This window comes from Pocillopora verrucosa, chromosome 3 (assembly GCF_036669915.1).
Source record: "Pocillopora verrucosa isolate sample1 chromosome 3, ASM3666991v2, whole genome shotgun sequence".
Classification (NCBI taxonomy): domain Eukaryota; kingdom Metazoa; phylum Cnidaria; class Anthozoa; order Scleractinia; family Pocilloporidae; genus Pocillopora; species Pocillopora verrucosa.
In genome coordinates this window covers 25,648,206-25,661,021 of record NC_089314.1, presented here as the reverse complement: position 1 = coordinate 25,661,021, position 12,816 = coordinate 25,648,206, and the positions used below count along the sequence as shown (strand labels likewise).

Sequence of the window (12,816 nt, the reverse complement as noted above, 5' to 3'; positions counted from 1 at the left end):
GTTTGAACAAAAACAAATTGCTTCTTAGTAACTGATCGATGTTTCTAACAAGGCAGATGGCAAATTTGATGTATAAGAGTTAAGCTCAATGTGGGTTGGTCTAAGTGCTGCCAAAGGTAAATCTTGGTAATTCTTTTGCTTGATTTGTTTGGTTACATTGTGGTTTCATTTTTTATTTTATTGATTTTTATCTCTTTGGTTTTTGTAGATAGCAACTGATATAATGTAATAGGTTTGAGACAGAAAAATAAGAATTAAACCACAAGTCAGAGATTAAACCACAGCAGTCATATAAGTTTCCCATCTCCATTGAGAAGATTCATTGCTATATATTCTGTCTGCTAACTTAATAGGGTGGTATAACTTAATTTATTAATGTCCAGGGTTATGGCACTTGGCACATGATATATGGGGTCATCATTTGAAGCTAAAGCACAGAATGCTTTTAAAATTTTCACAAAGTAAGGCTTATTTATTAAATGTAAAAATATTTGAGTCTATCATCTGGCATAAAAGAGACACTTTCTGATGAATCTTAAGTACATCAGAAAGATCATAGTGTACATCATCATAAAAAATTGCCGTATTATTTGATAATATAGTTCTACATTGTATTAGCCTGCAGTGCAGATGTTGTATTAGGGTGAGCTCAGTAATGTTATAAGCTCATAATTGTTTATCCAACCGACTATGTTTCAGTTGATTAGGAGTTAGAGAGGATGGTGAGGGTTGGGGAAAGGATGAGACTGTCCCCTCTGTACAAACTTTTTCTCTCCCCATCCTTCCATTGCCAAAATAAAAGATGGCAGCCATAATTTTTGCTAAGAAAATATTGAGCACTCACTTGCCAAAATTATGCCTGCTCTGTAGGCTAACATTGTATTAGTGTAAGTGTATTTAAATCTTTAAGGTCCAATCTACCAGCTAAGAGTATGCATAAGCGTAAGACTGGTTCTGTAAGAACCAAGTTGATTATACAATTTGAGCAATCAACTGAATCGATGAATCTTCATTTTGGTCTCCAGGTTTCCAGGATGGCCATTTCTAAAGTAAATGTACTAATTTCCAGATGTTTTAGGCATCAGCATTAAGGGTAACTGTAATCAAAGGTATAAATTTCTTTAACTTGTAGCTAAATAAAGATAAATAAAAAGATAAATGTAAAAGATAAATAAAAAGCTGATGTATTACCAATTTCTATAGATAACAACACCCCATACCTGGAAAAATTATTTATGAGCTGGAGAACTTCTAATTTATAGATGATTATATCTCTGAAAGTAACTCTAAATATCATAAATGCTTTTCCTTAGATAATACAATCAAACACATCTGACAAAATTTATAAATTACAGTCTTCCTAAGATTTATAGAAATAGAAAAAAAAAAGAACAGCAGCTTGCAACAGCAATAGCTGACCAAAGCTTCAAGTCTTTTCTGTAGGATTGAACATCATAATAATTTTAAGTGCAAGAAAATGAATGCACATTTGTAACAGGCCAAGTTAATCCCTAAATCATTAAGTGTAGAATATTTTAAAAGTTTTTGTTACTGTAAATGTCTCCTCAACAAAATTCTTTGTGTTTAAATTTTGAAAAAACTGGACTTAGTTTATACCCGACTGCATGTTACAAACTTTTTAAACACAAATTTATTTCAAGGGTGTGTAAATCTCATATTATAATGACAGGGCAAAAAAATTGGCGATCGCACGATTGCCAGTGGCAAGTTAAAACTGACCAGGGCCACCAAAAGTTAAGGAATGTCCGATGTGCGACTATGCTACAGAATTTCGAAAAGTTGCAATGTAAATTATGCGAAGTACAAAGTTAAAAATAAAACTCAATATGTAGTTTTATTGGACTACCATTTTCTTCGGTTTTTTTCCTGGACTCTAGTTCAGAAGTAGAAATTCCTAGCCGTTTTAACAGTGACGTCATGAGCTTGTTCTTTCCTTTTAGTTAACGCTCCGTTAAAAGCCATTTTAGGATGGGCCACTAAGAATTCAAGGAAACTGACGCGACTGGCCACCAAGCACTGAAGTTAATTTTTAGCCCTGTATTGACTTGTAACAATAATTATAGTATATTATCTCCTTAACTGGAAATATAAGTTTCACATACAGTTCTGGCTCTTCACGAAAGCCAACCAACTTTGTCTGCTTCAGGAAATCTTCATTCTGCCTGGAAACTGGCAAAGACAAAACTGATTGAGTTTATATTTAATTGTGTTTAAGATGCACCTTTTCTTATTCTTGAGTGATAATCCACAGTCGATGAGTTGTTCTCAGTCAGGTTAAACTCTTTAGAAAATTGAAGAAGTAAGACTAAAAAATTTGTGTTTCTGTTACAATCTTAATGTAGAGGGTGTACATGAGAGATAAGATGTAAATTTTGATGATGATTTAGATTTACACATGTTTATTATTTTGTGTTGAGTTAATGTCAGTGATATTGTAATTGACCAAGTTTCTAGTTGTGTTGCAATCGTAATGAAGAGGGTGCACACAAGAGGTATGACGTAAATTTTATTCTTTGAATTTAGAGTTAGACATATTTATTATTTTGTGTTTGACTTAATGTAAGTGATATCCTAATTGACCCAGTGGAAAGGAAAGTGGATCACATGGCTGTTGTCTGGGTTCCCAGGTTGGTAGCATGGTTTAGAAAACTTAGTGGGAGACAGTTTAACTATATTTACCTTTACAAGTTAAGGTAGCTCATTCAGCTATGGTATCCAGTCCTTCAGCTCATCTTCAAAACTTTTGTTGACACAGTACAAAGAGGCATTTTTATCTACTTGACGGCCAGGCACGATATTGAACACATGTCGTCGGTAATGATGATATGGTGTGTGCATGTAGTTGTCTTGGTAACCAGGGCATTTGGTTGAGGGGCAGGCAGGTCCACACTGAAACTTTACAAAAGGGAAACACCTCTTGCAAATCCCATCTACCATGGAGAACACTTGGCACAAGACATCTGAAGGCTTCTTTCCTCGACTATTGCTAGAAAATATAGGAATGTGTTGTGGAGCTTTAGTGGAGAAAAGGTTTAGAAAAAAATAATTTGCGGGCACATTGCCAGCCTGGCTATAAATAATTTCGCTTTAAGCCAAGTCACTTGCATATTCACTATCTTCTGGGTAACAAGTCTTTAAGTATAAAGAAGATTCTGGTTAGAGAAAACTCAGAAACACAAATTCTAGCAAATAACCCAAAGCTTCATTTCTCTTGAGTGATAGCCACCAAAGTTATGAAAAGTTTTATTCCCTTAGATTGTTGAAGAAAGGGTGTAAAACTACCTGGTACTGAATGTAACTTCAATAAGACCCTCCTTCTTCATCAGCTTAAATCTGTATGGCTGCCAAGGACTCATCCAGAACTTTCCAACATCTCTGAACACAACAGTTGCACCATTGGCAAACTCCAGCTTACTGTTTTTGTGGGCACGAGACAACAGGCGATGGAACAAGGGTTCTGGTAGGAACCTCTCGAAAAACACGAAGAACTTTTTATCTCTCTTGTCATCATACCATGCTGGGATGTATCCATCTTGAGACTTCGGTATCAAGGATGGAACAAAGTGAGTTGGTTGGAGTTTCTCTGTCTCTCGCAAGCTCGCAATTTTGACTTTGGTGTTGGTCAATGGGCAGATTAAATCATACTCTTCAAGAAATGCAATCATGGCCTCTTCATTTTCCTTTACATTGGAAATGATACTGACTAGTAGTGGTTTCGTAAGCATTCCCTTTTCTTGGAGAAGTCTCCAGTCACTCCTCAACCCTCTCGTCTGGGTCATTTGAGGAGATGTCGTGACCAGCTGGGTGATAATATCCACCAGAATTTCTGGTTTGAGTAGAACCCAGTTGGACAGGTCTTTATCTTTGTGAAGGTATATTACCAGGCCTTGTTCATGGAAGTACTTCAAGGTTTCTTCACACCAGTTGGTGTGAATGTTGTTACCAAATGCCCCTGGAAACTCTCTCAGTGTCACACAGAACCTGGCAGCCTTCTTTTGCCTTAACTGGATGATTGCGTCTTGAATCCTAATCCATGACAAAGGAATCCTCTGACCTGCAGGGGGCTTGCATTCCTCAGCAGCAGCCACGATTTTCATTCGAAGCTTTTGAATCCCAGGATCATTTTCACCCTTTGAGTTCTCAACTGGAAAGTATATTAAATCGTCATCTTCATTGACAATCAGCTCATCGCAATAGGGTCCCCAAAGAGTTTGCTTGAAGTGGTCATTCAATATCTGCTTGCGGTTCTTGTCCATGGTTTCACTGTGTGTTCCAACAAGGAAGATAGGTGTTTTTGGTAGCACGTGACTGCAGACAGACTCAAACCAAAAGCGAAGCCTCTCAGAACTAAAATATTCAAGGCCATCTGGTGCAAAGTCAGCAGTGTTAAATACAATGAGATACACCGCCTGGCTCCTGAGAAACATATGATGATACGCATAATATTCTTTATCACCAGCAAAATCAAGAACCTTTAGTTTTAAAGAGGGATATTTATCATTTAGGGCAGGTTGAAGCCTATTTATGTCAATTTCCCCCTCTCCAATCAGCGCTAATATCAAGAAACTGTGAGAAGGGTCTACAAATACTGTGTTGTTGTTTTCCGAATCGCTACAAAGCCATTCCTGATGTAAAGTTAAACAGATGTACAAAAAAAATAATATGAAAAAATAATAAAGTGTCAAAGTTGGTTCAGTCAATACTTGAGATACTATTCTAAAGTGATAATAGAAAAAAGGGAGAAACAAAGCGAGGTAAGATCTCCCTGTTCTATTCGCCTTCATAGCTCGTGAAATTAGGTTTTGAAAATATTTCATGTCCCAAATTAAATTCGGAAATTCCATGACAAAGATCGTAAGAAAAATGATAATGGAGGTGTCATGGATGTTATCCAAATTTAAGGGGTAAGGGAATGCTCTACGATATTTCTTCATAGATGTACATGGATTGACTGCAGTTGTTGATATTTCTGATTCTGGTAACCGGAACTTGGCCTCCTCATAGCTAACTCTGTCAAACCTGTTCCTGAGCGACATTGAAACAATAAAGCCCGAAATTAATCCAGTAGAGATTGATAGCGGTAATCGGCAATAGCAGAGCAACTTAGTAAAGGATTGATTTCTTACTAGTTGATCTAAACCAAAGGGTAGTTGTATTGGTCCGAGGACGAGGAACATGGTGAGAAAAGCAATACCTGTAACTGTGCTCAACGCGATAAACTCACGAGTGCTGGGAAAGTCATAGAAACTATCATTAATAGGACAAATTATTATGGCGAAATATAATCCTGTTAACATTCCCGGGCGGTTCAGTATGAAAGCCAAAGTAGCGAGTATGAATCTAAAATCAGTTGAAGTCTGAAAGTTTAAAGCAATCGTCGGAAATATGAGGTGACTTGTGTAAATGCAGAAAAATAAGAGAAATGCTACATAATATCTTAATTCTGTCCCTATAAGTAATATGCATGTTGTTAAAATAGCAATGGAGAGAAGCAAGAGCCGCAGAAGGCGAAAGGTCATTGTGTTATTTAAATCCTGGAGAAGAACCTTACTAATTATCCCTCCAGTTCCAATCAGGGCCAACCCCATGGCGCCGGTTTTAAGATATCTCCACAAGTCACCGAAAACAAGATCCTTCACGTCGCAAGTTTTCCACTTGTGGTCCACAAGACTCTGGTCAATTCCTTGCGTTGTTTTTTCGTTTGGATCAAATGGCCTTCCAGTTAACGACTTCACGAGACTTGTCTTGCCAACTCGAGGGTCGCCTAACACCAAACATTGCCTTGGGAAAGCAAACTCTGTGTATGCGGTATCGCCTTGTTCCTCTTTCACTTCGAAATTCTCATAAAAATTGTTTTCCTGATTGAACATTGTGTCTATCTTGGCATTGAGAAAGAAGGACAGTTTAACACACTTAAAGCTACAGAATCTAGTTTCGTTTTCAGAGTCCCTCTTTCTTCCACCAAATTGACCGCTAGACAGAGGTAACGAAGGCTCATGGAACGAGACCGGGGATATCTGGGAAAGCGTAGGTCATCTCAGATCGATTTCCGATTATTCCAGAGATATTAAGGCTAACCTCTTTTTCGCTCCCATCATTCTTATTATAAGGTACTGAGGATGTACAAGGGGGTATCAAAAGGAAACATCTGCAAAGTTAGCATTTTTTTTAGGGGGAGGGGGAGCGGGAGCGCTCTAAGTCTCGCTGCTGGTTATGCGGCTCTGCGACCTTAATGTTTAAGAAGGCACTCAAATGAGCTAGTTATGGCCACGAGTCACAAAACATATGCCTGGCAGCAGCATCCAAATGGCATTCCCCGCGTTCAAAAGTCTCACAGAAGTGCCGGATTTAATTTGCACGAGGCATGACTAGTGACTAGTTTTTAATACATTATGTATCCCATATTTAATGCTCAATGAAAATTAAGTCATTGCATAATTGGTGTTGATCATTTTTGCACATTTTGTTACCATCTGTACATTGTATATTAACTCTCCAACTAATAAGCCCCAAACGATTTAGACAATAACACCCATGTTAATTTCATAGTTTCAGTGTTTCAATGTTTTTCTTCAAATGTTCACAAATAACCCTTTACATCCTGACACAAATATGTATATTCTCCATACTGTTCTCTATACATTTATTTTGGTGCTGCAAAGGATAATCTGTTTAACAATTAGGGGCTTTTTAAGTTGGTGATTGCTTCCTTTATCTTGACCTTAATGTTTAGTTTGAAAGGAGAAGTTAAATAGTAGACACTCTCAGGGGTTAAGTAACTTGGAAGCTGAAAATCTTTGAAATTTCCCATAGTTCATGAATCTCATTCGAAAGGTGTGCCTTGCTAGTCTATCCATTTCGTTAAGATCAAATTTGTAATCCTCCTTAGTGTCAACCATACAATTCTTATAATTGCTAGTTTAGAGAATTTAGTATTGGATCAACTAGTTATCCCCAAATTGATATTTTTCTTTAATCTCATCACTTGTCTAGTTGATATTAAAAGGAGAACTTCTGGCTTGGTCACTCATGGGAGTTAAAAGTTAAAGAAAAGAATGATTTCAAGAAGGCCTTCCTTTGAAAGACCATATAATTTTGTGTGAGTATTTGACCAAAAACAAATTACCTCATAGTAACTGATCAATGTTTCTAACAAGACAGGTAGCAAATTTGTTGTGTAAGAGTTAAGCTCAAAGAAGGTGGGTCTAAGTGCTGCCAAAGATACATCCTGTTAATTCTTTTGCTTCATTTTGGTTACATTGTGGTTCATTTTTTATTTTGATTGTTTTTTATTTTGTTTTTGTAAATAGTAACTGTAATGGGTTTGCAACAGCAAAATACAATATAAACCGCAAGTCAGAAATTAAACCACAGCAGTTATGTAAGTTTTCCATCTCCATTAAGAAGAGCAGCTGCTATATATTCTGTCAGCTAAATTATAAGGTGACATTACTTAATTAAGTAATGTTCAATGTCGTGGCACTTAATTGGCACATGATTTAGGGGGTCATAAGTTGGAGCTAAAGCACAAAATGCTTCTAAATTTTTCACAAAGTAAGGCTGATGCAAAAATATTTTATTCCACCATCTGTTATAAAAGAAACACTTCTTGATGAATCTTAAGTACATTAGAAAGATCATAGTGCACATCATCATAGATAATTGCTATATTATTTGATAATATAGTTCTATACTGTATTAGCCTGCAGTGCAGATGTTGTATTAGGTTGAGCTAATGTCATAAGCTTAGTTTATTTGACTGACCATGTTTGACTTGGAGTTAGAGACAATAGTGGGGAGGGGTCTGTAAGAATTGTTTCTCTTGCCAGCCTTCTGCTGCCATTCAAGTAAAAGATGGTAGCCATAATTTTTGCTAAGTACTGAGCACTTGCTTGACAAAATTATGCCTGCTACGTAGGCTAACATTGTATTAGTGTAGGTAAATTGAAATCTATAATGTCCAATCTATCAGCTAAGTGTGTGCCTGAGCTTAAGATTGGTTTTGTAAGAATCAAGTTGATTATACATTACCATACTTTTGTAAATTTTAGCAATCAACTGAATTAATAACTCTTTTCATTTTGGTCTCCAGGTTTCCAGGAAGGCCATCTCTAAGGTAAATGTACTAATTTCTAGATATTTTAGGCATGAGTAGTAAGGGTAACTGTAACCAAAAGTGTAAGTTTCTGTAACTTGTAGCCATAAGGTCTGTTTAGCACATAAAATTTTTAGAAAAATACAAAGCCAGTGTATTATACCATCTATATTTAGATAACAACACCCAACACCTGGAAAATTATTAACATGAGACAGAGAAATTTTAAATTAAAGATAATCATATCACAGTAACTCTAAATATCATTATTGTTTTCCCTTAGAGAATACCATCAAGCACATCCTACACAATTTTAAAATTACAATCTTCCTCAAAATTATAGAAATACTGAGAAAAAGAGGAAGAGCAGCTTAAAACAGCAGTGGCTGGCCAAAGCTCTAAGTCTTTTCTTTAGGATTATATAACTTCATATTAATAATTTTAAGTGCAAGAAAATGAATGCACATGTGTAACCGGCGAAATTGTTACCATAATTTATTCATATTTTACTTGTTTATCATCAGTCCACTAATCATTAAATGTAGAATATTTAAGTGTTTGACATTGTGAATGTCTCCTCAACATAGTTCTTCTGTTAAAAGTTTGGAAAAATTGAACCTAGTTTATACCTACCTGCATGTTACAAACTTTTTAAACACAAATTTATGTCAAGAGATGTGTAAATCTCATATTATATTGACTTGTAACAGTTAGAGTATATTGTCTCCCTGACTGGAAATACCAGTTTTGCAAACAGTTCTGGCTCTTCACACAAGCACACCAATTTTGTCTGCCTCAGGAAATCTTCATTCTGCCCAAAAACTGACAAAGAATGAGTTAATATGTAATATTTGCTGCATGAGTAGGCACAAATTGTTTGGGCAAAGTCACATTAACTCTGACAAACTTTGTTTTAAGCTGTACTGTTTTCTGGTTTTGGAGTTGTTCTCAGTCAGGATAAATTAGACATATTTATTATTTTGTGTTTGACTTAATGTCAGTGATATCCTAATTGACCCAGTGGAAAGGAAAGTGGATCACATGTCTGTTGTCAGGGTTCCTAGGTTGGTAGCATGGTTTAGAAAACTTAGTGGGAGACAGTTTTGCTATATTTACATTTTCAAGTTAAGGTAGCTCATTCAGCTATGGTATCCAGTCCTTCAGTTCATCTTCAAAACATTTGTTGACACAGTACAAAGAGGCTTTCTTATCTACTTGACGGCCAGGCATGATATTGAACACATGTCGTCGGTAATGATGATTTGGTGTGTGCATGTAGTTGTCTTGGTAACCAGGGCATTTAGTTGAGGGGCAAGCAGGTCCACAGTGAAACTTTACAAAGGGGAAACTCCTTCTGCAAATCCCATCTACCATGGAGTACACGTGGCACAAAACATCTGAGGGCTTCTTTCCTCGACTATTGCTGGAAAATAATGGAATGTGTTGTTGAGCATTAGTGGAGAAAAGGTTTCGACAAAAACTTTGTTGCAAGCACATTGCCAGCCTGGCCATAAGAAATTTCATTTTTAGCCAAGTCACTTGCATGATTACTATCTTCAAGTTACAAGTCATTAAGTATAAAGAAAATTCTGGTTAGAGAAAACTCAGAAATGCACACGTTCCCCAAGCAAAACTATGTACATTTTCGCAAATAACCCACAGCATCATTTCTGAAAGCCACCAAACATTATGAAAAGTTTAAGTCCCTTAAGTTGGTGAGGAAAGGGGATACAACTACCTGGTACTGAATGTAACTTCAATAAGACTCTCTTTCTTCATTAGCTTAAGCCTGTATGGTTCCGAAGGACTCATCCAGAACTTTCCAACATCTATGAACACAACAGTTGCACCGTTGGCAAACTCCACTAGACTGTTCTTGTGGGCACGAGACAACAGGCGATGGAACAAGGATTCTGGTAGGAACCTCTCAAAAAACAAGAAGAACTTTTGATCACTCTTGTCATCATGCCATACTGGGATGCATTCCTCTTGAGACTTTGGTAACAAGGATGGAACAAAGTGAGTTGGCTGGAGTCTCTCTTTGTCTCTTAAACTGACAATTTTGACTTCTGGGTTTGTCAAGGGGCAGATCAAATCATACTCCTCTAGGAATGCAATCATGGCCTCTTCATTCTCCTTTACTTTGGAAATGATACTGCTCATGAGGGTTTTGGTAAGCATTCCCTTTTTCTGGAGAAGTTGCCAGTCACTCCTCAACCCTCTCTGTTGGGTTATTTGCAGTGATGGCGTGACAAGCTGGATGATGATATCCACCAGTATTTCTGGCTTGAGTAGAACCCAGTTCGACAGGTCATCATTCTTATTAGGGGTAGGGTATACTACCAGACCATGTTCATGAAAGTACTTCAAGGTCTCTATAGACCAGTCGGTGTGAATGTAGTTGTCAAATGCCCATGGAAATTCACGTAGTGTCACACAGTATCTGGCATCTTTTTTTGTCCTTAACTGAATAATCGCATCCTGTATTCTTATCCACGACAAAGGTACATTCTGATCTAGAGTTGGTTTGGATTCTTCAGCAGCAGCCATGATTTTGTCGCGAAGCTTTTGAACTCCAACGTCATTTTCACCTTTTGAGTTCTCAACTGGAAAGAAGATCAACCCCTCGTCGTCATTGACAATGAGTTCATCGCAATAGAACGCCCAAAAAGTGTTTTTTAAATGGACATTCAAGATCTCCAAGTGTTTCTTTCCAATTTGTTCGCTGTGTGTTCCGATAAGGAAGATTGGTGTTTTTGGTTGCACATGACTACAGACAGATTCAAACCAGTACCGAAGTCCAGTACAGACGTTCTGAAAGTCACTTTCTACAAGGTCGGCTATTTTGAATACAATGAGATACAGAGCATGTCTTTTGAGAAACATGTGATGATAGCTATAATATTCTTTATCACCTGCAAAATCAAATATCTTCATTTTTAAAAATGGATATTTACTTTTCAGGGCACTTCTTAGCAGCTTTGGGTTTATTTCTCCATTCCTTATGAGCGCTAGTGTCACGCAACTGTCAAAGGGATGTACAAGTTCCATTGCAACACCATCTGAATTGCCACAGAACAATTCGTCAAATAATGTTATACAGACATATAAAGGAAATGAGACAACAAAATAGTAAATTGTCGAGGATGGCGAAGTGAGGATGTGATATATCACTCTGGTATAATAATAGAGCCCAAAAATAGGCATTACTATGTAAGGCCATCGTTTCATGTCCTTTTCAATAAAATGTAAAAAAACAGCTCGGACACAGGGGGTTTCCAAAATGTGTCTTGGGGATTCAAACACAAAAGTAAAAAGTGAACAGAAAATAAGAAAAAAAACTTGATTAGTGCAGTTTTCTACCCTCTGCAAAGTTTTCAGATCATGAAACTGATGCGAGGTTGAGTTTACTGAAAGTTTTATCGCGGCGTGCTCCCAATAACAAAGTTCATTCAGTCTCCAGAACGACATGGCAACTACGAAGCCTGAAATCAATCCTATTAAGATTGATAGCGGGAACCGACAAATGCAGAGGAACTTGGTAAAGTTTTGATTTTTGACTAGTTGACCAGCGCCGAAGGGTAGTTGTATTGGTCCCACGAATAGGAACAAAGTGACAAACGCAATTGCAGCAAATATGCTCAAAATAAGAAATTTGCGAGTACCAGCAAACTCTACGTAACTTAAGTCGAAAGGGCATATCATCATAGCAGAATATAACCCAATTAATAGCCCTCGCCTGTTCAGAATGAAAGCAATGGTGGCGGTTATAAATCTTATATTACTCCCAAAGTGAAAATCACAAATCGGAAACACATAGCATTCATAGTAAACGAAGTAAAATAAGAGATATGACGCTGGGACTTTAAGTACTGTTGCGGTGATGAAAAGGCATGTTGCTACAATCGCCGAGAAATATAAATAAAACCGCAGAAGACTAGTTGTCATCAGAAACTCATATTCTCCAACGAGAACCTTACTGTGTTGCTTTCCAGTTCCAATTATTCCTACTTTCACGTCGGCTGCCTTTAGATATCTCCGCGGGTCCCCAAAGATAAGATCCTTCATGTCACAGGTTTTCCATTCGTGGTCCACCAACTTAAGATCAATTCCTTGCGTCGATTTCTCGGTTCGATCAAATAGACCTCCAGTTAGCGACTTTACAAGACTTGTCTTGCCAACGCGTGGGTCCCCTAAAACTAAACATTGTCTTGGAAACGCAAACTTTGAGTTTGTTGTTTCGCCATGCTCTTCTGTCAATTCAACATTCTCGTAAAAGCGCTTTCCCATATTGAACACCGTGTTCATCTTAGCATTACGAAAGAAGGGAAACTCGACACGCTTTGAGTTGCGGAATCTACTCCCTCCAAATTGACCGCTGGACAAGGGAAACGAAAGCTTCTGGAACGAGTCTAAATTCTTTGTCGTTCTGGTCATTCTAATTAAAAGGTACCGAAAATGTTGAAAGAAGGGATTTCAATATGAAATATCCAGCCTGCAAAAAATGGCATTTTAGGGAAAGAGGCGCTCTAGGTCTTTCTTGGCCTCAACGCTATTTCTGCGGCTCTGCGACCTCAACGTTTCAAAGTGAATGTTAATCTGGGCATCAATGTTGGAGAGATCCGGATTGGGTAGACACAAGTTACTTATCAGTCCCTCCTAGATTGAGCAATTTGTTCGGCATGCAAGTCATGAGTCTT

The 12,816-nt window shown here is 37.4% G+C and overlaps 2 protein-coding genes and 1 long non-coding RNA gene across 10 annotated transcripts; 1 reads left to right on the top strand and 2 right to left on the bottom strand.

The window, feature by feature from the left end:
- Window positions 1–264: 264 nt before the first annotated feature.
- Window positions 265–5,964, bottom strand: LOC136279770 (uncharacterized). 5 transcript variants are annotated; one of them, XR_010716976.1, is made up of 4 exons: window positions 3,304–5,964; window positions 2,701–3,007; window positions 2,124–2,190; window positions 265–1,437 (listed from the first exon to the last, which is right to left on the bottom strand). XR_010716976.1 is itself a non-coding variant. In XM_066163901.1 (4 exons), exons 2-3 carry the CDS (start codon window positions 4,275–4,277, stop codon window positions 2,728–2,730), a joined length of 1,254 nt encoding a protein of 417 aa, XP_066019998.1. In that variant the 5' UTR covers window positions 4,278–4,284; window positions 5,573–5,662; the 3' UTR covers window positions 265–2,190; window positions 2,701–2,727. The 5 variants fall into 5 exon arrangements, 4 of the variants coding, with proteins under 4 accessions (XP_066019998.1, XP_066019995.1, XP_066019996.1 ...); XM_066163901.1 differs by having other exon boundaries at window positions 265–2,190; window positions 3,304–4,284; window positions 5,573–5,662; XM_066163898.1 differs by having other exon boundaries at window positions 265–2,190.
- A 77-nt stretch (window positions 5,965–6,041) lies between these two features.
- LOC136279772 (uncharacterized) lies at window positions 6,042–8,247 on the top strand. The gene is made up of 3 exons (XR_010716979.1): window positions 6,042–6,131; window positions 7,015–7,120; window positions 8,114–8,247. It is a non-coding gene; the product is annotated as an uncharacterized lncRNA (long non-coding RNA).
- LOC136279771 (uncharacterized) lies at window positions 7,609–12,414 on the bottom strand. 4 transcript variants are annotated; one of them, XM_066163910.1, is made up of 3 exons: window positions 9,852–12,414; window positions 9,233–9,539; window positions 7,609–8,938 (listed from the first exon to the last, which is right to left on the bottom strand). In XM_066163910.1, the coding sequence occupies exons 1-2, from the start codon at window positions 12,404–12,406 to the stop codon at window positions 9,260–9,262; spliced, it is 2,835 nt and encodes a 944-aa protein (XP_066020007.1). In that variant the 5' UTR covers window positions 12,407–12,414; the 3' UTR covers window positions 7,609–8,938; window positions 9,233–9,259. The 4 variants fall into 4 exon arrangements, with proteins under 4 accessions (XP_066020007.1, XP_066020006.1, XP_066020008.1 ...); XM_066163909.1 differs by having other exon boundaries at window positions 7,609–9,539; XM_066163911.1 differs by having other exon boundaries at window positions 7,609–9,539; window positions 9,855–12,414.
- Between the last annotated feature and the right edge of the window lie 402 nt (window positions 12,415–12,816).

Excerpts from the sequence above, each read along its gene's own strand:
- LOC136279770 (XM_066163898.1), bottom strand. The coding sequence starts at position 5,891 with ATGTTCAATCAGGAAAACAATTTTTATGAGAATTTCGAAGTGAAAGAG. Across the intron at positions 3,008-3,303 it reads GAAGTTACATTCAGTACCAG|CAATAGTCGAGGAAAGAAGC; the intron begins GTAGTTTTACAC and ends TATATTTTCTAG.
- LOC136279771 (XM_066163909.1), bottom strand. The coding sequence starts at position 12,406 with ATGGGAAAGCGCTTTTACGAGAATGTTGAATTGACAGAAGAGCATGGC. Across the intron at positions 9,540-9,851 it reads GTTACATTCAGTACCAGGTA|CAATAGTCGAGGAAAGAAGC; the intron begins GTTGTATCCCCT and ends ATTATTTTCCAG.